This window comes from Tachyglossus aculeatus, chromosome 21 (assembly GCF_015852505.1).
Source record: "Tachyglossus aculeatus isolate mTacAcu1 chromosome 21, mTacAcu1.pri, whole genome shotgun sequence".
Taxonomy (NCBI): Eukaryota; Metazoa; Chordata; class Mammalia; order Monotremata; family Tachyglossidae; genus Tachyglossus; species Tachyglossus aculeatus.
The window spans coordinates 67,943,167-67,967,796 of NC_052086.1; the positions used below are offsets into that span (position 1 = coordinate 67,943,167).

Consider the following 24,630-nt stretch of genomic DNA (forward strand, 5'->3'; position numbering starts at 1 on the left):
GTGTTTAGCACCACACTAAGCACACGGGAGAGTACGTCCGAACTCCCCATTTCCCTGAAAGCAAGGAGAGGTAACTGGGAAGGGTGAGGTGAGGGGAAGGAGAATGAAGGAATGAGAGAAAAGAGCTCATTTTCAAGACTGGGATCCCTTTCCTGCCAATGTCCCCAACCCAGGGCCCCAAAGTCAGGGATCAATTCTTTTCAACTTGCTGTGTGTCATGCCCAGAGGAGGACCTGGTTCATGGGGTGGTTTAATAAATATAGTTTATCAATCAATCAGTGGTATTTATTGCTTATTATGTGATGAGCACTATACTAAGCACTTGGGAAAGTACAATCTAACAGGATTAGTAGACATGTAACAAGCTTACAGTCTGTACTATGGGGCAGGAAACCCAGCTTTGGAAGGAGAAATATAGTTCAAGAAGAGGGTGAGGAGGAAAAGGAGAGGGAGAAGAGGAAGGGGGAGAAAAGAAGGAAGAGGGAAGAGTAGAAAAAGATAAAGAGAGGAAGAAAATGAAGATGTGATGACAAAGAGGATGAAGATAAGGGTGAGACCAAGGAGGGGGGGAGAGAATAATAATAATGATGATAGTATTTGTTAAGCGTTTATTATGTTTCAAGCACTGTATTAAGTGCTGGGGGAGATACAAAATAATCAGGGTTGGACACAGTCTGTGTCCCACATGGAGCTCACAGCATGAATCCCCATTTTATAGATGAAGTAACCAAGGCACAGAGAAGTTAAGTGATGGCCCAAGGTCACACAGCTAACAAGTGGTGAAGCCGGGATTAGAACCCAGGTCCTTCTTACTCCCAGGCCCTTGCTCTATCCACTAGGCCAAACTGCTTTGATGACACTGATGGGGGGGACAGTTACAAGGAGGACAAGAAATGGACAAAGGGGAAGAGGAGAAAGAGAAGAAGAAACTCTCTGGCCATTTTCATGGAGGTAGGCACAGTCTCACTGACCAGAGTCATTGAGCCCACCCTGGCTCTGTCATTGACCCCGAAAATAGCAGAGACCCTTGGCCCTGGTCCCACTGTTAATAACTAACTAAGGAATCCTTGGCTTCAGACATTTATAAAGCTGATGCCTTTTATTTCCATGTGAGGGTCAGACCTCAAGGTGTCAATCATTCAGAGCACTGGCAGTTGAAAAAAATCACCTAACAAAAATGGGAAACCAAGTGCCAAATGAAATAAAAAGCAGCATAATGATTTCCTTCTCTCAGGCTATATAAGTAGTGACAAATGCTTGAAAACTCACCTAGCCTTCCTTTCACACCAAGGTAAGTCAAGCCCTATCTAAAAAGCAGTCAGTTTATGTTATTTGTTAGTTGTGGCATGTAATAAGTCCTTATTCTGTGCTAAGTGCTGGGCTAGACATCAGATAATCTGATGACAATAATAGGAACTGTGGGATTTGTTAAGCACTTACTATGTGCCGGGCACAGTTTCAAGTGCTGGGGTGGCTACAAGCAAAATGAAATGGACTCAGTCCCTGCCCTACACGGGGCTCACATTCTCAATCCCCATTTTACAGATGAGGTAACTGAGGCCCAGAGAAGTGAAGTGACTTGCCCAAGGCCTCACAGCGGATAAGTGGCAGAGCTGGGATTAGAACTCAGGTCCTACTGACCCCCAGGCTCATGCTCTATCCAGTAGGCCACACTTTGGCCTTCTCAGTAGAAGACGTATGGTACTCACAATCTAAGAGGTAAGGAGAGCAGAGTATCACTCTGGCGAACCTCTCTCCTCTCAATTCCTCCAACTCGACTTGTAGTTTGCCACCTAGACATTTGGCATCTACCTGGCAATTGTTCCTATTCAATATTCAGAAACCCCAAAGAACAACATGAAGAACACTGTCCATCCCGTAACTGAGTGGAGAACGGTGTAAAAGTAATGTTGATCATTGGCTCCCGAGTGGCTCAACAACATGATCTTTCAAACCTCTGGAAGCAGAAACATTTCTTCTAAAGACAATCTAAAGAAGCTGTCTCCTGCTCTGAAGACAGGATATGGGCAATCTAGTTTGAGTCTTTGATGAGAGGGGGTGGGGGACTGCTACACAGATGGGCCTTTAGTTACTTCATCTTGTCTTTTTGCAGATAAAGCATCACAGATCTGCAAGGCTGGGGGAGATCATCGTGAGAAGTCTTTGAGTCACTCCTTCTGACACCAGGCAGAACAGTTCCCCCAGAGAGACGGAGCCCGATCTGGAAGCATGTGCTCGTGGTTCTGGTTAACGCTGCTATTTGCTGCTGCTCACTTGTGCTCGGCTGCAGGCACCTCTGAGGCAGAGCAGGGTAAGTCAAATAGTTGTAGGCTGCATTCACTGGGTGGTTCCCTCCCTCCCCAGTGGCTACCATCATCTTGCATGAGCCTCCTCAGAATGAGGGCTCTTTCTTTATTAATAATAATATAATAATAATAATGATAATGATAATTATGGTACTTGTTGAGTGCTTACTATGTGTGAAGTACTGTTCTAAGAGCTGGGGTAGATACAAGTTAATCAGGTTGGGCAGAGTTCCTGTCCCACATGAGGCTCACACTCAATCCTCGTTTTACAGATGAGGTAAGTGAGGCACAGAGAAGTGAAGTGACTTGCCCAAAGTCACACAGCAGAAAAGTGGTGGAGTCAGGATTAGAACCCATGCCCTTCTGACTCTCAGGCCCGTTCTCTATCCATGCTTCCCCTGAGCATGGGCCCCATTTGTTTCACCGGAGGCTCAGAGAGAAAAGGAAGAGATTTTTCATTATTAAATCATCCCTGATGGTTATCAAAGTCCAGGCATATCTATTGACAAGAATCACAACAGACTGTACATAAACTAATGGAATGCATCCCTCCCATATTACTTGGGATAGAGGGCTCTTATTAGACTGTCATTCCCGAGGTCACTTCTGATATAACAAGTCTATTTGGGTGCCCTTTGGGTAGGAGAGTGATTAATATATGGGCCAATACACTGACACAATCTGGCCAGGAGATCTTTGCCCAATCAACCTGGGCAAACCTTTACACTAGAGCAAGTAGGGAACTCAGGAAGTCAGATAATCCAGCCCCCTGCCTCCAAGGCAGGTTAATCAGTCAATCAATCAATCACTGCCCATCCCAGTCAGACCAATGATTTGTCTGTCCCCACTCAAAGATCTCCAAGGATGGGGAGTCTCCAGCTTCCCCTGGAAGTAGGTTCTGGGGTTTACAGCTAAATAATTCATCCTCATGGATATGGAATTCCTTTACTTCAGTCAATCAATCATATTTATTGAGTGTTTGCTCTGTGCAGAGTGCTTGGGAGAGTACCATGTAACGAAGTTGGTAGGCACTTTTCTGGCACAAAATGAGCTTACAGTCTAGAGGCGGGCACAGACATTAATATAAATAAATCAATTACAGATATGTGTATCAACACTATGGGGCTAAGGGTTGGGTGAATAAAGTGTGCAAATCCAAGTGTAAGGTTGATGAAGAAGGGAGTGGGAAAAGAGGAAATGAGGGTTTAGTCGGGGAAGACCTCTAGGTAGTTTACTTTACCTGAGATTTGGTAGTTGTCTCACCACTCCTCAAGAACTTCAAGTGACTGCCCATCCACCTCCACATCAAACAGAAACGCCTTACCAACTGCTTTAAAGCACTGTCAGCTCATCCCATTTTACTTCACTTCACTGATCTCCTACTATAGCCCAGCTCGCACTTTCCGCACCCCTAGCACCACAGCATACTCACGGTGCCCCGATCCCATCTGTCTTGCTGCTGACCCCTTTCCCACATTTTCCCACTAAACTGGAACTCCCGCCCCCTCCGTAAATGCCAGACCACCAGTCTCTCCACCTTCAAATCACTATTAAGGTCACATCTTCTCCAAAAGGCTTTCCCAGAATAAGCCTTTTTTTTTTCCGCGGCTTGCTCTCCCTTCTGTGTTATCTACGTGTTTGGATCTGTGACCTTTGGACATTTGATAATCGTCTCACCCCCAACCCCACAACACTTCGGTACATATCTTCTAGACTGTGAGCCTGCTGTTGGGTACGGATCATCTCTATATGTTGCCAACTTGTACTTCCCAAGTGCTTAGTACAGTGCTCTGCACACAGTAAGCGCTCAATAAATACGATTGAATGAATGAATGAATATCTGTAAATTATCTATTAAGACTTGTACTGAGGTCTGTGTCTCCCTCTAGAATGTAAGCTCATTATGGGCAGGGAATGTGTCTGCTAATTCTCTTGTATTACACTCTCCCAAGTGTTTATCACAGTGCTCTGCACATAGTAAGTGCTCAATAAATACCACTGATTGATTGATTGATTTGGTAGGGAGGAGGGAAGGCATGGAAATGATGCTAAATTTGTGGTAGTAATAATGGTATTGATTGAGCATCTACTGAGTGAGAGGTGCTGTAATAATAATAATAATAATAATGACGATGGTATTTTTAAGCACTTACTATGTGCTAGGCATCACAGTAAGCACTGGGGTGGATACAAGCAAATCAGGTTGGACACAGTCCTTATCCCACGTGGGGCTCACAGTCTCAATCCCCATTTTACAGATGAGGTAACTGAGGCCCAGAAAATGAAGCGACTTGCCCAAGGTCACAAAGCAGACTGAGCTAGGATTAGAACCCATGACATTCTGACTCCCAAGCCTGTGCTCTATTCATTACCTCATGCTGCTTCTAGGTAATAAGCACTTGGGAAGAGACATCAGACGCACAGGACTTGTTTCCTGTCCACCAGCAGCTTAGACTCCAATGGCAAGGGCCTGGCTCTTCTTTGACCAGATGCATTAACCAGGTTTGTTTTCCTGCTGCAGGGAACTGCTCAGACTGCCACAGCAATGCCACCTGCCAAGACAACGGCAGCTCCCCCATCTGTTCCTGCCAGTCCGGGTTCTCCGGCGACGGCTTCGTGTGCTCCGACGTGGACGAATGTGCCGATCCGGCGACCAATAACTGCTCCGGAGGCCACTGCGTGAATACGGTGGGGTCGTACAAGTGTCTCTGCCCCGTGGGGTACCGGTTTGCCCCCGAGAGCGGCTGCATCGATGTGGACGAGTGCACCAGCCTAGAGCTCAACCAGTGCCACCCGCTAGCCACCTGCACCAACTCCAACGGCAGCTACTCGTGCGCCTGCCCCGCGGGCTACACTGGGGATGGCACCTGGTGCGACTGCTCCCCCGGTTCGTGCGGCCCGGGGCTCGAGTGCCTCTGGCAGAACGGGTCGCGTGTCTGCTCTGACCCTTGCGGGGCTTACATCCTCCTGGACCAGTACTGGAGAAGCAGCTCCCACCAAGGCGGCTGGACCTGTGACATCAACAGGCAAGGGTGGCATCGGTTCATGGGCAGGGGTGGGGTGCGGATGCCCGAGACCTGCGTGCCCATCAACCGGTGCAACACGGCGGCCCCTATGTGGCTGCGGGGCCAGCACCCCTCCAGTGAGGAGGGCATCGTGAACCGCACCGCCTGCGCTCACTGGAGTGAGAACTGCTGCTTGTGGCAGACCAACGTCCAGGTGAAGGCTTGTCCCGGGGGCTTTTATGTCTACAACCTAACCGGGACACCAGTGTGCCAGCTGGCCTATTGTACAGGTGAGCACCACCACTCCATGCCCAAGGAATGACTCTTTCCGGCAGGGGAAAGGGAAAAATGGTGCTGGAAAGCAGCCCCTCAGAAAGGCAGGTCTGGCATCCTCCCTTCTGACTAATTATCATAATTATGGTACTTGTTAAGCACTTACTATGTGCCAGGCACTGTATCAAGTGCTGGGATGGTTACAAGCAAATCGTTCCCTGTCCCACGTGGGGCTCACAGTCTCAATCTCCATTTTACAGCTGAGACCTAGAGAAGTGAAGTGACTTGGCCGAGGTCACACAGCAGACAAGTGGAGGAGGTGGGATTAGAACCCACGACCTCTGACCTCCAGGCCCGGGCTCTAACTACTATGATATACTGCTAGGGACCTGAACTTTTGATTTGGTTCTAGACTGTGAGCCCTTCTAGACTGTGAGCCCGTTGTTGGGTAGGGACCATCTCTATATGTTGCCAACTTGTACTTCCCAAGCGCTTAGTACAGTGCTGTGCACACAGTAAGCGCTCAATAAATACGATTGAATGAATGAATGAATTTGGTTGCTTTTCCTGGTGGGGGGTTGTGGGGGGTCTCCCCACAAACTCCCCCAGGGACTTTCAGTTGTCAGCCCTACCTGTCTGTGTAACCCTCAGACCCCAGATCCGTGGAAGGGACCTGCGAGGAATGCAATTTGGACGAAGACTGCAAGTCGGTGGATGGAAACTGGAGCTGCCATTGCAAACCAGGATTCTACAGTTTGGGTGAGGGCACAGGGCTGTCCTGGTTGGGGGAGGTAAGGGATAGATAGCAACACCCAACAATCAGGGGCACCATCACGTTTCTGCTTCTCCATCCAAACACCAGGGCACTATCGTGTTTCTGCTCCTCCATCCAAGCTCCCATCCTTCCAGGAACTACAAGTATGGGAAAGGAGGGAAAAGTCACTCATTCAGACAGTCAGTCGTATGTATTGAGCGCTTACTGTGCACCGAGCACTGTTCTAAGGGCTTGGGAGAGTACAAAATAATAATACAGCAGACACATTCCCTGTCCACAATGAGCTTACAGTCTAGAGGGGGAGACAGACATTAATAAAATCTGGCTGGTTTATAATATAATATATCTGGCTGAATTACCTGTCCAGGGACTGGGTGCGGCCAAGACCGAAGTCATTCCCAGATGAGGCCATTGTGCTGCAGATCAGGATACAGGAAGAGCATCGGGTGATGTTCCTGTTATTGACAGGAGGATGTGGCCTGTCTGACTCCAGAGCATCTTTAGTGCTCAGCTCTGAAGTGGCCAGACCCTTTTTGCTCAGCCACTGTATTACTTGAGCAGCTGTTACTATATTTTTTAATGGTGTTTGTTAAGTGCTTACTGTGTGCCAAACACCGTTCTAAGTGCTGGGATAGGGGAAGGTACAAGTTAATTAGGTCAGACACAATCCCTGTCCCCACATGGATCTCACAGTCCAAGTTGGAGGGAGAACAGGTATCCCCATTTTACAGTTGAAGAAACTGAGGCACAGAGAAGTTAAGTGATTCACCCCAGGTCACACAGCAAGCAATTGGCAGAGCTGGGATTAGAATTCAGGTCTCTGACACCCAGGCCCAAGGCTTTCTTCACTAGGCCATACCTCTTTTTCTTTTGAGCCCAGACTAGCCCTTCCAGGGTAATGGGAAGGGATGGTTTACCAACACGCCAGTCAGAGGTGGAGGGCTTAGGTAAGCCACCTAACTGTTGGGGTGGAATTTCAGACATTGGCAGCCTTGATCCTCAACTGCAGTGCGGGGCCAATGACATCAAGGTGTCTCTGGACAAGTGTGAGCTGGAGAGCATGGGATTCCAGAACATCTTCATGTACCTGAGAGACAGCCGCTGTGCTGGCTTCGAAGAAAGGGAAAACAGGACTTCTGTGTCGGTGGTCACCCCTTCCCAGGAGGGGCCGTGTGGGACGACGCTCACGGTAGGTTTCTGTTTCTCACCTGCTTTTCTCCAGATTGTCAGGGAGATGGGACTGACAGGATTGTTGTTGGCAATACCTTCCTGGCTCTCAAGCTGGGACCTTGGTGTTGGCCTTGACTCCTTCCTGTCTTGTTTTTTTGAGTTGTTTTTGGTATTCGTTAAGTGCTCACAAGGCGCAGTACTAAACACTGGGGTAGATGCAAGCTGCTCAGTGCTTAGAACAGTTCTTGACACATAGTAAGCACTTAACAAATAACATTAATCAAGTTGGACACGGCCCATACCCCACCTGGGATCACCATCTTAATCCCCACTTTATAGATGAGGTAACTGAGGCACAGAGAAGTGAAGTGACATGGGCAAGGTCACACAGTTGTGGGCAGGGATTGTGTCTGTTTATCATTGTATTTATCTCTCCCACTCTTTAGTACAGTGCTCTGCACACAGTAAGCACTCAAGAATCAGTGCTCAAGCGCTCAAGATACAGCGTGGCTCAGTGGAAAGAACCCGGGCTGTAGAGTCAGAGGCCATGTGTTCAAATCCCAGCTCAACCAGTTGTCAGCTGCATGACTTTGGGCAAGTCATTTCACTTCTCTGTTCCTCAGTTACCTCATCTGTAAAATGAGCATTAAGGCTGTGAGCCCCCCGTGGGACAACCTGATCACCTTGTAACCTTCCCAGCACTTAGAACAGTGCTTTGCACATAGTAAGTGCTTAATAAATGCAATTATTATCATTATTAAATACGAGTGAGTGAATGAATGAATGAATGTATGAATGAACAGCAGGCAAGTGAAGGAGCCGGGAATTAGAACCCAGGTCTTTCTAACTTCCAGGTTAGCCACTAAGTTACATTGCTTCTCTTGCTGCTTCAATTACCAGTCAACCAATCAATCAATAAATTATATTTATTGATTGCCTTCTGTGTGCAGAACACTGGTACTAAGTACTCGGGAGACCACAAAATAATAGAGTTCATAGGCATGTTTCTACCTACAAGGAGCTTACAGTCTAAAGGGAGATTCAGATATTAAAATAAATTAGGTTATGTATATAAGTGCTGTGGAGTTGAGGACGGGATAAAAATGGGTACAAATCCAAGTGCAAGAGTGACACAGAGGGAGTAGGGGAATTGAGAGCTTAGTTGGAGAAGACCTCTGGGAGAAGATGTGATTTTAATAAGCCTTTGGAGATGAAGAGAGTGACTGATTGTCTATTGGATATGAAGAGGGAGGGAATTTCAGGCCAGAGGCAGGAAGTGGGTGAAGGGCCAGCAGTGAGATAAGCGAGACTGAGATATAGTGAGTAGCAATAGAGGAATGAAAGGTATGGGCTGGGTTAAAATAGGAAATCAAGGAAGTAAGGTAGGAGGGGGCAAGGTGATGGAGTGCTTTAAACCCAGTGGCAAGGAGTTTCTGTTAAAAACCCAGTCCAACAGCACGTACATACATATCTTTAAATTATCTTTTAAAAATTACTTACTTACTCATATTAATGTCTGTCTCCCCCTCTAGACCGTAAGCTCATTATGGGCAGGGAATGTTTCTGCATATTGTATTCTCCCAAGCACTTAAAACAGTGCTCTGCAAATAATAAGCACTCAATAGATACCATTGATTGACTAATTGGAGGTGGATGAGCAACCACTAGAGGTTCTTGAGGAGTGGGAAAACATGAACTGAATGTTTCTGTAGAAAAATAATCCATGCAGCAAAGCAAAGTATGGGCTGGAGTGGGGAGAGACAGGTAGCAGGAATGTCAGCAAGAAGGCTGTTGCAATAATCAAGCCAGGATAGGATAAATGTTTGAATCAACATAGTAGCAGTTTGATTGGAGAGAAAGGATGGATTTTAGTGATGTTGTGAAGGTAGAACTGACATGAGTTGGTGACAGATTGAATGTGTAGGTTGAATGAGAGAAATGAGTAGAAGATAATGCCAAGGTTATGGGCCTAGACACAGGGAGGATAGTGATGTTGTCTACAATGATGGGAAAGATGGGGGAGGGCAGGGTTAGGGAAGAAAGATAAGGAGTTCTGTTTTGGACATGTTAAGTTTGAGGTAATAATAATGAGAACAACAATAAGAATAATAATATTTGAGGTATTTATTAAGTGTTTACTATGTATTAAGCACTTTACTAAGCACTGGGGTAGATACAAGATAATCAGGTCCCACATGGGGCCCACAGTCTGAGTAGGAGAGAGAAGTTATTGAATTCCCATTTTGCAAATGAGGGAACTGAGATCCAGAGAAGTTAAGTGACTTGCCCAAAGTCTCTCAGCAGGTATGTGGCAGAGCAAGCATTAGAACCCAAGTCCTCTGACTCCTAAGCTTATGATTTTCCTTTAGGCCCCACATCTTCTAAAAGAGAGTCTTCCCCTGGCTTCCTCCTCAAGACCTTTCCAAGAAGGACCCTCTTAGGAAGGGGTTTGGAAAAACATAGAAATGTCAAAACAATAACAATAATAATAAGAACAATAACAACAGCAATAGTGATAACAAGAATAATGATAATAATAGTATTTATTTCCTCTAGACTGTAAGCTTGTTATGGACAGGGAAAGTGTCTGATAATTCTGTTGCACTGCACTCTCCCAAGTGCTTAGTACAGTGCTCTGCACATAATAAGCACTCAATAAGTACCACTGATTGATTGATTGTTAATTGCTTACTGCATGCCAAACACTGTACTAAACCCTGGGTAGATACAAGATAATCAGGTAGGACACCATCCTTGTCCTCTATGGGGCTCACAGCCTAAGGTGTCAGTGGGACTTCCAGGTAGAGATGTCCTGAAGGCAGGAGGAAATGCAAGACTGAAGAGAAAGAGATCAGGGCTGGAGATGCAGATTTGGGAATCATACTCATAGCGTTGGTATTGAAGCTTTGGGAGTGAATGAGAGTGACTGCACACAGTCAGAGCTCAATAAATACGATTGAATGAATGAATGGAAGGGCGGGCTTCCCTCTACACTACCTGTCATCATCTTCGTCACCAACGGTTTTTACTGAGCGCTTACCGTGTGCAGAGCACTGTAATAAGCACTCGAGAGCAGCAGAGTTGGCAGACTCATTCCCCGCCCATGGTGAGCTTACTGAATAATGAGTAATAACTGATAGATAAATTGATAACTGATAAATGCTGTGGGGCTGAGGGTTGGGATGAAGACTGTCCCCTTCCCCATGTCCGACTTCAGGATGGGTCTCGATTGCGAAGAGTCCAGACTCCCCAGTAGCAGGCGGAGTCCACAGGGCAAGGCCACCTCAAATAATCCAGGAGTCCTGGTGGGCTTCTCGGAAGGCAGCGCCAACATGCAGTTCGGGGTTAAGACCCCCTAAGATTCACCGTCAAGGTCCAACCTCCTCCAGGAGGCCTTCCCAGACTGAGCCCCTTCTTTCCTCTCCCCCTCGTCCCCCTCTCCATCCCCCACATCTTACCTCCTTCCCTTCCCCACAGCACCTGTATATATGTATATATGTTTGTACATATTTATTACTCTATTTATTTATTTTACTTGTACATATCTATCCTACTTATTTTATTTTGTTAGTATGTTTGGTTTTGTTCTCTGTCTCCCCCTTTTAGACTGTGAGCCCACTGTTGGGTAGGGACTGTCTCTATATGTTGCCAATTTGTACTTCCCAAGCGCTTAGTACAGTGCTCTGCACATAGTAAGTGCTCAATAAATACGATTGATGATTGATGAATGAGTTCTCCAAGGGAGCAGATGTAGATAAAGAACAGAAGGGGACCCAGAACTGAGCCTTGAGGGACACCCACAGTTAGGGGGTGGGAGGCAGAGAAGGAGCCCATGAAAGACATTGGGAAGGCACAGCCTAAGACATAGAAAGGGAATCACAAGAGGATGGTGTCAGTGAAACCACATTCAGCATGTAACAAAATCCCATTGGTTCTTCCTCCACAGCATTTCTAGAACCCACCACTTCCTAACCATCCAACCTGTCACTACACTGGTCCTTATGCTTGACATATCCTGCTTACAACCACCTGCTTGCCTGTAACGTTTTTCTCCTTCCCATCAGACAGACCACTGTTCTCCCCGCTTTCAAGGTCTTTCAAAGTCACATCTCCACCAAGGGGCCTTCCCTGATTGCTTTCTTATCAATCTACACTGCACCACCTCTAAGACCACTTCAGCACCTCTGGGTTACCCAAGTACCCCCACACCCAGTAGCATTCATACACATAGCATACTCTCTTACTTCCTACAATATATAATGTATTTGATTAATCAATCAATCAAACATACTTATTGAGCATTTACTGCATGCAGAGCACTGTACTAAGCACTTAGAAGAGTGCAATATAACAGGGTTGATAGACATATTCTCTGCCCACAATGAGTTTACGATCTAGAGGCAATCTATTATAATTCAGTATCTGTGTCCCCTGCTAGACTGTAAGCTCCTTGGTAGCCGGAAATCATGCCTACTAATTCCATAATACTCCCCCCAGGAATTTAGTACACTGAACAATAAATACAATTGATTGATTGAATTGATTGCTGGTGGTCACAATTAGACTGTGGTATTTGATCCTAGGTCAGACCTGCAAAGTCAGGCATACCAATAAATGCTCAAACCACACAGGAGTGTGGTAGCATTTACCCTACTGCTGTGCATGATTTTCCCTATAACATTTTGAGAAAGATGACTGCAACTTTACAAGGGTCAGGAATATCGACTGTTCCTGAAAGGCTTGTTCAGAGAAGCTCAAGTAGATCTTTGCTGCTCTGAAGTGATTTAGCATGTCTATTAGCCCCTTAACAATCAATCAATCAATCAGTGGTATTTATTGTGGGCTCATTGTGTGCTGAGCACTGTACCAAGCACTTGGGAAAGTACAATACCCTCATGAAGGGTTAAACATGAGTCAGTGATCAGCCCTTCACATTGAGAAGCTTGGAGTTTTCCTTTCAATCAACCTCTGTATCAAAACACCGTAATAAGGACTCCAGAGAGATAACAATAGAATTAGTAGGTATAATCCTTGCCCTCAAGGCTCTTACCATCTAGAGGGGGAGACAAGCACTAAAATAAAATTAGAAATAGGAAGAAATAGTAGAATATAAAGATAGGTGCAAAAGAGCTATGGAGTGATGCTTACAGGGTGTACAAGTGCTGAAATGGTGGCTGGACAGAGATTAAAAATCAATCAAGGAATGAGTCTTGGAGGAGATGAGATTTCAGAAGGGCTAGACTGTCAGCTCATTGTGGGTAGGGAATGTATCGACCAACTCTGTGGTATTGTATGCTCCCAATTAGTACAGTGCTGTGCATACAGTAAGCACTCAATAAATACCATTGATTGATCAATCATTGATTGATGGGGAGAGGGAGAAAGAGTTCCGGGTAGGAGGAAGGTTGTGAGTAAGAGATCAGCAATGGGAGATGTGAGAATGAGGCGCAGAGAAAATGTTAATTTGACGTGAATGAAGAGTACATGCTGGCGTGTAATGGGAGAAGAGAGTGTATAAGTAGGTGGGAGAGAGCTGATTAAAAGCTTTAAAGCCACTAGTCGGGGATTTCCACTTGAGAAGAAATAATAATAATAATAATAATAATGATAGCATTTGTTAAGCACTTACTATGTGCAAAGCACTGTTCTAAGCGCTGGGGAGGTTACAAGGTGATCAGATTGTCCCACGGGGGGGCTCATAGTCTTAATCCCCCATTTTCCAGATGAGGTAACTGAGGCACAGAGAAGTTAAGTGACTTGCCCAAAGTCACATGGCTGACAATTGGCAGAGTCAGGATTTGAACCCATGACCTCTGACTCCAAAGCCCATGCTCTTTTCTACTGAGCCACACTGCTTCTCATTGGATAATTTAAGGTAGAGTGCCTGAGGCAGGTGACTGGACCACATGACTTTTTGAGGCTCCTTTCATATTTATGATCCCAGTTACTAACTAATGCAACAGAAGGGATTCAATATAAAGCGTGTTTAGATGCTTTACATTTTGTCAGATGGAATAACTGCAATGGACTCTTTTTTTTTTTTCCCTGTAGAGAAATGAGACCCATGTCACCTACAGTAACACCCTCTACTTGGCCAAAGAGATGATCATCAGAGATACAAACATCAACATTAACTTTCAGTGCACCTACCCATTAGACATGAAAGTCAGTCTCAAAACGGCTACTCGGCCCATTGTAAGGTACGATCCTGTCCAGAGATGAGGCATCCCACACCTATGAATGAAATAAACAATTTATAGCAAATCCAGCAAGAGCGTTTAGGATCACGGTCAAGTTTTCCTCAAGTGTTAACAACAAAAACTTCTTGTTAACCAAATTCTACGGCTACTCTTCCTGCTGTGTAAAGAAAGCAGTCAAATGCTTAGATTATTCAGAGATCTTTGGAAGTGGTACTAGGCTATAACAAGAGGGTGAAGACGGGGGATAAATAAGCTGTTGCTTCATTGTCAACCTTAAACCAATTCTGTGAAACACATTAGTCACGGAGAAGGAATTTTTTCTAACTTTGCAGCCTCCCCAGAGAGTATGATAGCTAACTGATTTATTGAGCAGGTCTCCCACTTTGGCCATGGAATAATTAAGAAGAGAAGCAACCCAGGATGGAAATCATAAGGGTGACTCATGGTTCAAATAATCTAATCCCAGGACTCACTCACCAGTATTTCACTCTGAGATTTTAGGCTAAAGTCTCTCAAAAGTATTTCATCAAATGGGTCCTAGGTAGTCATCTGTAAAGGGGAAGCAGAATACTAATTGCCCTACTCAGTGTCATTTTTGCAACCCCCAAACAGGAGAGGGACTAGGTTTAGCAATAAGAAAAGCAGGAAAAAAAAGTCAAGGAAAAAGAAGAGGAAGAAAAGACAGGAGAAGGAAGAGGGCTCTTCAGATTGTACCTCTTATTTCTATTGCAGTCAATCAATCAATGGTATTTACTGAGCACTTAATGTGTGCAGAGCATTGTACTACGTGCTTGGGAGAGTATAATGCAAAGGTGATAGACAGTATCCCTGACCACAAGGAGCTTTCACTGGTTTCAATTAGGCAGGTGAATTAACAACCTCAACTCCCTTCTCTTCTTCCTAACCTGGAGTTAACAAGCTTTAGGAAAGAAACTCTCTTCCTTGTGTAAGGGTGTATTCGCTGCCTTAGCACAATCCAGTGTGGGTCCCACTGTTACCACTTTCAAAAAAGAATATTTAATTTCTTCCTCAAAAATAACACTGGGACAATTATGTGAGTAAGTATGGTATACATACAGGGGAGGAGGAAGCAAGGAGCAGAGAGCAGGGAACGACTCACATATTAAGACTGTGAGCCCCATGTGAGAGGGAGACTGTGACTAATCTGATTAGCTTGCATCTATCCTAGTGCTTAGACCAGTGTCTGATACATAGTAAGAGCCTAACAAATACCTTCATCATCATTGTAATCAGCAGGGAGAACTGATATTGATGAGAGTGGATGGGGCCAGAAAGACCTACCCACTGGGCTCTCTCTGCTGGAAATCAATTGGCCCTCCTGTGGACCCAGTTACAAGAAAATCCATCTTGGACTTCATTTTGTGAGAACTGTAAAAGCAGCCCCACTCACCCTCCCCTTCTGAGGCTTTCCAGCCTGGAGTCTCTCCCTCCTAATTCCCAGAATCAGGCCAAGCAGGGACCGAGTCAGCTCTAAGGAGAGGGAAGTGCTGACTCCTATTATTTCCTCCGTGATGTTTACTTCCCTCTTGCACCCAATGCCCTGTCTGGGCAGCACCTCCCTTTTTGCTGCCTCCTCTGATGTTGGGAAGGGATGAGGAACTGCGGGCCACAGGTGCAGGCATCATCCTGCTAATCTCCTCACTGTACCTCGTTCTCGCCTGTCCCGCAGTCGACCCCCGGCCCACGTCATCCCCCGGGCCTGGAATGCCCTCCCTCTGCCCCTCCGCCAAGCTAGCTCTCTTCCTCCCTTCAAGGCCCTGCTGAGAGCTCACCTCCTCCAGGAGGCCTTCCCAGACTGAGCCCCTTCTTTCCTCTCCCCCTCGTCCCCCTCTCCATCCCCCCATCTTACCTCCTTCCCTTCCCCACAGCACCTGTATATATGTATATATGGTTGTACATATTTATTACTCTATTTATTTATTTATTTTACTTGTACATTTCTATCCTATTTATTTTATTTTGTTGGTATGTTTGGTTCTGTTCTCTGTCTCCCCTTTTTAGACTGTGAGCCCACTGTTGGGTAGGGACTGTCTCTATGTGTTGCCAATTTGTACTTCCCAAGCGCTTAGTACAGTGCTCTGCACATAGTAAGCGCTCAATAAATACGATTGATTGATTGATTGGTTGATCCTGCTCCTCCTCAGGGCAGGAAAAGGGACAACAGGCTCACTTCAGCCTCAATCCTCCCCACGCAAAGCCTTCTGTGGTGGGTGAGACCCTTGATCCAGAGGTTTCAGCTGGACAGCCCACCCCACCATAACCTGTGTCCTAGTGTAATCCTCCTATCTGTCGGGCTTCCTGAAGCTGCTGGAAGATCAGTTCATGTAATTTAATTCAGAGCTCTGAGATCCTGCAGTAAAATTTCCATGGGTGGGTGTTTAGACAGACAAAGCATTGCATAATTAGAGCTGAGGGCCCTTTATCTGAACTAATTGGGCCTAAACTCAATCTCCGTAATTGAAAGCTCAATTAACGGAACAAAATTGGAACAGACAGTTGTGCGCGGGATTTTGCCCTGTTTTCTGGAATTGGTGGGGGAGGGTGGATTTCCGATAACCAGTCTTTTCAGATGGCCTACGTTGGCATAATGGCTTTCCACTCTCCTGAAGGAATAATGGCCATGAGCCATCTCCCTAACTCGTGTTCTTCCTTGTCCCAGTGCGCTGAACATCAGTGTTGGCGGAACAGGGATGTTCACGGTGAGAATGGCCTTGTTCCAAAGCGAGAGCTACACCCTGCCCTATGAAGGCTCCACAGTGACTCTGTCCACCGAGGCCATGCTCTACGTGGGCACCATGTTTGATGACGGGGACACCTCCCGCTTCGTCCTGCTCATGAAGAACTGCTACGCCACCCCCACCAGCAATGCCACGGACCCTTTAAAGTATTTCATCATTAGAGACAGGTATTCAATCAATTAATCAGTGGTATTTATTGAGCACTTACTATGAACAGAGCACTGTATTAAGAGCTTAGGAGGATACAACACAACAGAATTAGCAGACATGTTAGCACAATGAGCTTACAGCCTAGAGGGGAAGACAGACATTAATATGAATGAATAATTTATAATATATAATTTAATGTCCTTCCTATTGCCTAAACTGTACCTCCCTACACAGGTGGGGAATGTATGGGTGAGTGGAAGACTTCTGAACCAAAAATCACTTAAAGCACCTCATGGTCTCTCCACCCTTCATTCACTTCTAGTGGTTGCCCACATCTCTGCAGAAACTTCTCACCATCTGTCTTAAGGAACCATCAGCTCTCTCCTTCTTACCTATTCTTCTCTCCATAATGCAATCCAGACTGCACATTTCAGTCCTCAAACCAACTTGTACTCTAGGTTTCACTCTTGTCATTCTCGCTGTTAATCCCTTGCTCATGTCATTCATTCAGTCAATCATATTTATTGAGCACTTACTGTGTGCAGAGCACTGCACTAAGTGCTTGGGAAGTACAAGTTGGCAACATATAGAGACGGTCCCTACCGAACAACGGGCTCACAGTCTAGAAGACTTCAAAGCCTTCAAAGCCTTATTAAAATCACCACCCCTCCAGGAAGCCTTCCCTAACTCATTTCTTATCTATTTTCCTTCCCTACTGTGTCATCTATGCACTTGAACCTGTACTCCCTAAGCACTTAGGAACTTACCCCACTCCGACAGCATTTATGTGCTTATCGTTATACTCTGTTGCTTCCCCTACCTGTATTTTAATATCTGTCTCCCTTTAGAAATTGTAAGCTCCTTGAGGGAAGGAATCATCTCTACTTATATTGTTGTACTCACACAAGTGCTTAGTACAGTGTCCTGGCCACCATAAGTGCTCAATACCATTAACTGAACCCAGAAATAGTTGATTAATGGGGGCAGTGAAAACTGAAGCAGCTCCTGAGGGGGTTAACCTGGCTACTACCATCTGGTTTATGATATCATGGCTTAGCGTCAGCTCTGGGCTGAGGTCACTATGGCCACCAATGAGTTTTAAACATAAAGTTCTTGAATGCACTTGGTAATGGACTGCACCCCTGCCCTCCTACCCTCCTGTTGGTTTACTGCAGTCACTGTTCCTGAGGGAACACAACTGGCAGGAATGAAAGTACTGCTGCTTGTGGATTGTGAGCTCTTTGAGGGACAGGTTCTGTGTCTAATTCCCACCTCTGTACTCTTTCCCAGAACTCAATGCAGTGCTCTATACATAGCACTTAATAAGTGCTACTACTACCACCACCACCACTATTACTACAACTACTAGAACCATTAGCACCACATTCAATTTAATAATAATAATAATAATAATGGCAGTTAAGTGCTTACTATGTGCAAAGCACTGTTCTAAGCGCTGGGGGGGATACAAGGTGATCAGGTTGTCCAACGTGGGGGCTCACAGTCTTAAACCCGATTTTACAGGTGAGGTAACTGAGGCTCAGAGAAGTTAAGTGACTTGCCCAAGGTCACACAGCAGACATGTGGTGGAGCCGGGATTCAAACCTATGACCTCTGACTCCAAAGCCCGTGCTCTTTCCACTGAGCCACGCTGCTTCCTTGTACAAGTTCTCTGTCCCTCTGTGACTGGACGGAGCCTGTCCAGCATTGATGAGGGGAGACTCTAGGCCCGACTTTGAATTGGCTGGGCAGATACTAGTTCATTAATTGATTCATTCAAACATATTTATTGAGTGCTTAGTGTGTGGAGCACTGTACTAAGTACTTGAGAGAGTACAATATAACAACAGACATAGTCCCCGTCCACAAAGAGCTTACAGTCTAGAGGGGGAGACAGACATTCACGGAGCTCAATCTGATTTCAGCTTCGGATGCCTGAGTTCTTCCAGAAGGATAAGAATAACGACATTCTGTTCCTAGGTGTCCCCGGGGACAAGATTCAACCATACGGGTGGAGGAGAATGGGGAGTCCCCACAAGGTCGATTTTCAGTTCAGATGTTCAGGTTTGCTGGAAACCATGACCTCGTCTTCCTGCACTGTGAGGTTTCACTCTGTGACATCACAAGTGAACAGTGCAAACCAGTAAGTCATTTGTATACATCCAAACCTAATCAAAAACAGGCAGTCGGCCCAGGGAAATGGAATAATCTGTTTCTCCTTCCTATTCTGCTACTGTTTAGCTTTCAGGATAAATGGAGTTTCAGGAGAAAGATGCTTGTATTCTATAGTTATTATGCATTCTAATGCCCTGGAAAATATTACAAATTCAACTAGACCATGGGCAAGCTGGTGATGCCTGGCATACTGGAGGCATTTACCCGCTTTGCGTCTCTGGGGTGTGTTGTCTGTGTGATATTCCTAGATGCCACTTCTAGTGGCTAAAATTCCTCTAGCCCTGCTTTCTGTGCTGGAGTGGAAAATTTTGATCTCATCTCAAGTGCAAAGAATAAGAGAACATACTTTAGAACATCAGGGATGCCTTTCTGGATCAAACCGATCAGCATAGTAGTCTGACTCAAACAGTACCAATTGAGAATAATTTGACACCCTTTCTCTTTGACATCCATTGTCATGGTTAGGGATGTACTATCGTCTAAAATCCTCTAGTAATTTACTACGGACCTACCATTCTTCAATCTATTAAATCTTTCTTGAGCCTTTGAACAATGCTAACTTTTCCCTGTAATCACCCACCATGGACATATCACACATTAATTTATCTTGAATCTATTTATATTTTCTGCCTAAACCACCTCATGAGGCAATGAATTTCATAGATTTACTACCCACTGGATGAAGAAATGCTTTCTTTAGCCTGTCTTTAACCTACTTCCTTTAATCTTCAGGGAATGTCCCTGAGAACTGAGGGCTCTGGGTGATCAAAACCTCTGTATCTTCCTGTTCATAACCTTCATGAGACTGCAAATTTCTATCATGTCCCCTGTAAGTGACCATTTTTCCAGACCAAAAGGCCACTCCCTGAATCTCCTGATCACAGGGCTGTTAGGGGAGGAAGGGACACCTGGATCATGTTTTCTGGTGCTGGAGTAAGGTCTGGAAAATGGGATCTGGGAGTAGGGGGATGGGGACCCTAAGCCATACTTTCATTCATTCATTCATTCGTATTTATTGAGCACTTACTGTGTGCAGAGCACTGTACTAAGCGCTTGGGAAGTACAAGTTGGCAACATATACTTCAGGGACAGAGAGGCAACATACTTCAGTACCAACTTCCAAAACTGGGGGATTGGGAGGTCTGCTCTTCCCCTCTAGTTCCTGACTTAGGGTGGAGGTTCCACTGAAAGTAGTTCCTTTTAATCTCAGAAAATGGAGCTCTGGGGGAGCTAGAGAATAGTGGATCCTATTCCTGATGCTAGGGTGGATTTGATCCCAGATCTGATCCCAGGGATCCAGGTGCCTATTCACCCCTTCTATCCCCCTTCAAAAATTGTTACTAGTATACTGGATTTGTCCAGGAATTTGGGGAGCAGGAAGAGGTAGCTGAGCATAGAAAAATGTGGACACACCCAATTAATAAGAAATTTTGGCATGGTTGACCAGGTACTAAATCTCTCAAGGCTGCTGTCGATTCATTCTGATGATTAGAAAAAGTGGCTTCCCAAAAGACTCTTTCACTGAATGAGGTTCTTGTTAAATTATCGCCAGACACATCACCCTAATGGAAGCCTTTCTCTCCACAGTCTTGCTTCAGGACTGGATACCGCAGTGGGACTGTCATAAATCCAGCTCACGTTCTGAACCTGGGACCCATCACCAGGAGAGGTAAAAGGCCTTAGGGGTCAAAGGAATGTGGGGAACTCTCCTTCATCCCCTGGAAAAGGGCCCCATCTGATTCCCTCGGACTCAAAACTCTCAGCAAATCTACCCTGCTTTTCTGATCTCCAATTTTAGCCTCTAACCAGCTCCTGCTCCTTTCCCCTCTCCTGTATCATGGCCACACAGAAAAAGAGAAAGACAGAGTGAGACAGAGAGTCAGAGATTGAGGAGCAAAAGAACCAAGAGGGAAGAGTCCTTCAATGAAGCTTAGAAGGATTGGGCCTAGATGTGAAATCACATGCTCCTAGCCACAGGTACTGTAAATTCAGAGGGTCAATGAGGTGACTGCTTCAAATTTCTGGATAGGACCCGTGGTAAAGAAAGTTCAGCAAAGTTCATATTGTCTGCAAATGATTCTCTCTCCCATGGATTGCTTATTGCTAGGGCGAATGTTACCTTGGGAACATATTACCAAAAATTATATTAGCTTAGATACTTCCAAACACATGCTTCCCCTTTGTAGACACAGTAATTTGGCCCAGAAATGTTGGATCATGAACATACTTTGAGTGGAAATTCTCCCACTCAGAAAAGAGAGCACATGGGTTTTAGCTTACAGACAAGCTTACAGCTTACAGACAAGGAAACAGATCGGGACATAGGTTCTTGCGCCATTTCAAGTATCTCTTCCTTTCCAGTTGCAGGCAACTGGGAGCTTTTTTTTTTAACCTAGGGATTCATTATGGTAACTAAATCAGCCAGCCTGGAAACATAGTCAAATGCACCTCATCGTTTGGTCCCATGTCTGGCTCAGCCATAGAACTGCCTACATTGCAGGCCTTTCCCCAACCTGCCACCAGTGTTGTTTTTAGCAAATATGAACACTTTGGGATTATTTACATATTTTACATTGACTTGTCCTTAGAGAAGACAGTGTAAGAATAAAATTTCAGAATTTTTTTGGGTGCTAATGTCCCACCGGCAAGCCCAGGATAGCCATTATAAAATACCCACATGGGACTAATGCTGACTTGTACTTCCCAAGTGCTTAGTACAGTGCTCTGCACACAGTAAGCACTCAATAAATACGATTGATTGATTGACTGATTGATTGATCAGAGGTAAAACAAATGTGTGGGGGTATGGGTGAACCATGGGACCATCAGACATTGTCCGCTCTAGGAATTGAGTATCTCAGAATAATACATAAGCCCATGGAGTCGGAAGGGCTCAGTTCCCACCGTGCACGGGATTTGCTCATGTCTCTTAACCTCATGGTTCAAGTCCTAAAGCTGCAGTGGAAATGTTCTCAGAAATGTGAATGCAGGATCCCAGAGAACAAAAAGTCACTCCCTAATGCCAGACTGAGGCACTAATGCAGTAGCTACTGCAGTCACTGAAAACTTTCTAACCTTCCTGTTCCTGCCACAGATTTCCAGGCCTCTGCACTGAGTGATGCCACCAGAAGCTTGGGTAAGTTGCGGGACTGTAGTTAGCCAAAGCCACTGTGGGTACTTGCCGACAGGTCCCTCTTCCCTCCCCCTGGATTTGATCAGGCCAGAGGGCTGTGAGAGAAGCACTGGGGATGTTAAAAAATACTAGGGAGAAAGACCTATCACTCATGGTTCAGTATGTCTCTGATGATGATCTTGATGATGATGCTAGTAGTACTATTAAGCACTGAGAAACAGCATGGCCTAGTGGAAAGAGCATAGAACTGGGAATCACAAGACCTGGGTTCTAGTTTTGTTGCACCGCTTGCCTGCTAAGTAACTGTGTGCAAGACACCTAATTTCTCTGGGCCTTACTTTTCTCATCTGTTAAATGGGAATAAGATGCCCGTTCTCTCTCCCCCTTAGATTGTGAGCCCCATGTGTGATAAGGACTGTGTTGGATCTGTTTGAATTTTATCAACCCTGGCACTGGCACATAATAAGCTCTAAGAAAATACCGTTATTATTGTCATTAATAAATATTTACTATGTATTAGGTACTATCCTAAATGCTGGTCCTTACTATGTGCTTGGCACTGTGCAAAGTGCTAGAATAGATACAAAGTAATCAAATCAACTGTTCCTGCCCCACACAGGGCTCACAGTCCAAGAGGGGCAGGGAACAGGTACCTGGTCCACATATAATAGATAAGGAGACTGAGGCACAGAGAAGTTGCATGACTTATCCATGGCCACACAGCAGCCCAGTGGTGAAGCTGGGACTAAACGTGGGGCCAAGCAATTCCCAATTGACCATGCTGCCACCCAGTGCCTTTCAATAACTTTTTCCATTGTAGTTACTTTGGAAATCAATTCCGTGGGTGACAGAGGGATTTAAGATCAATCTGGCAGTGAATGCTTTCTCTCTCTCTCTTACTCACACACCCACACAGACACACCCACACCCCACCACCACAAAAGCATAGAGTTGTACTTCAAGAGCAGCTTTCAAAACCTTCAGGGTGAATTTCACAATCCAGATTTCCAAGGGCATTCATTCTCAAAGGGGATTAAATTCATTAACTTTGAAATGGAACTCAAATACAGATTTCCTTTATCCTTTAAATCCATGGACAAGGTGGGTTAAACTTACAGATTTAAGGCATTAGGTCACACCTTTTTCAAAAATAGTATTTGTTAAGCACTTACTATACTGTACTAAGCCCTGGAAGAGATACAAACTAATTAGGTTGGACACAGTCCATGATCCATGTGCAGCTCACAGTCTTAATCCCCATTTTACATATGAGTTAACTGAGGCAGAGAAGTGAAGAGACTAGCCCAAGGTCGCATAGCAGACATGTGGAGTAGCTGGAATTAGAATTCAGGTCCTCTGACTCCTTGCCTGGTGTTTTTCCCACTAAGCCATGCTGCTCCTCCATGAAGTTAAGATCTAGGTGTCATCGCTTGTTTCTTTCTTTTGTTTTAGGGTTCCTGTCTGCTTGGCCAGTTCTACTGTCATCAGTCCTCACGGCCTTTCTGTTCTAATAACCTGGATCAGCAACAACATCCCTGTGAAATGCTACTGTGTTGGCCAACAGAGGCCTAGCCTAGTAAACAGAATGCAATGCTTAAATAATAAGTTTACTCCAACTGCATTTACACCACTGCAAAAAATAATGAGGATAGAGATAAGCTCCAAATTAGGACAAGTATGATTTTTCTTCAACTCACTTATTTTTTTTTTTGCCCTGGGGCTTTAAGCCAGTTTTTAAGATGCCTCCTTCTTTTTAAATGGAATTTCTGAGGTGGTATTCAAAGTACCTGTGAGCTGAAGATTCAGTCCCCGAGCCAGGAGAGTCAGGCATACTGTTGGGATGAGACTGCAGAAGTTCATTTCAGTGAGTCACAATCCCAACCAGAGCTTTCAATAAAAAAAGGAAAAAAGCTCCTTCCAAATGGCCAGCTTGTGTGTTGGTCAGATGTTCACAGCAGAACTGAGGTGACACAGGCTCCAGGTTCTGACATATTCTACCCTGATTCACTTGTTGACTCTGCTTTTCCTTGATACTTTGGGATTCAGGCAAGGAATTCAACAAGATTTTGTGCCCAATCAGGATACAGGAATATTGGTGGGCTGAAACTTTTAAGAAGAGTTATTAAAAGCTTGACACCCTTATTCCTGGACAATAAATGTATAAATAAGCAAAATGAAATGTAAAGTAGTAAACTGATTTTAAAGGGAGAGATAAACATCAGCACCAAAGTAATTGATTACTTTATCCCTTTTCTCTTAACCCTCTAAAACTTGCCTGGGGAGACCACATACTGCAGAGTAAAGATCATGAAGCAAGACCAGAATTTTAAATGTCAAACTGCTGTTAGGTGCCTTCAACTTAATAATGATAATTGTGGTATTTGTAAAGTACTTACTATGTGCCAAGTGCTAGAGCAGTCAGTCAGCCAGTCAATCAGTCAATCATATTTATTGAGTGCTTACTGTGTGTAGAGGACTATATTAAGTGCTTGGGAGAGTTCAGTATGATAATGTAACAGATACATTCTCTACCCAGAATGAGCTTACAGTCTAGAGAGGGAGACAGACATTAACATTAATAAATAAATTACAGATATGTACATAGGTGCTGTGGGGCTGGTAGAGGAGATGAATAAAGGGAGCAAGTCAGGGAAATGCAGAAGAGAGCTGAAGAAAAGGAAAAG

The 24,630-nt window shown here is 45.0% G+C and overlaps 1 protein-coding gene across 1 annotated transcript; it reads left to right on the forward strand.

Annotated features, from left to right (window-relative positions):
- Window positions 1-1,228: 1,228 nt before the first annotated feature.
- On the forward strand, window positions 1,229-24,115 carry LOC119942297 (uromodulin-like). Its single transcript, XM_038763004.1, has 11 exons — window positions 1,229-1,291; window positions 2,114-2,311; window positions 4,828-5,601; window positions 6,236-6,343; window positions 7,340-7,548; window positions 13,581-13,729; window positions 16,410-16,655; window positions 18,619-18,781; window positions 20,401-20,482; window positions 21,908-21,949; window positions 23,399-24,115. The coding sequence occupies exons 2-11, from the start codon at window positions 2,230-2,232 to the stop codon at window positions 23,455-23,457; spliced, it is 1,914 nt and encodes a 637-aa protein (XP_038618932.1). The 5' UTR covers window positions 1,229-1,291; window positions 2,114-2,229; the 3' UTR covers window positions 23,458-24,115.
- Window positions 24,116-24,630: the final 515 nt, after the last annotated feature.

Bases quoted from the DNA above. Each gene is read 5' to 3' on its own strand.
- LOC119942297 (XM_038763004.1), top strand. From the start codon at position 2,230: ATGTGCTCGTGGTTCTGGTTAACGCTGCTATTTGCTGCTGCTCACTTG. The intron at 5,602-6,235 runs GTGAGCACCACC...TGTAACCCTCAG, and splicing joins CCAGCTGGCCTATTGTACAG to ACCCCAGATCCGTGGAAGGG. The intron at 18,782-20,400 runs GTAAGTCATTTG...TTCTCTCCACAG, and splicing joins CAAGTGAACAGTGCAAACCA to TCTTGCTTCAGGACTGGATA.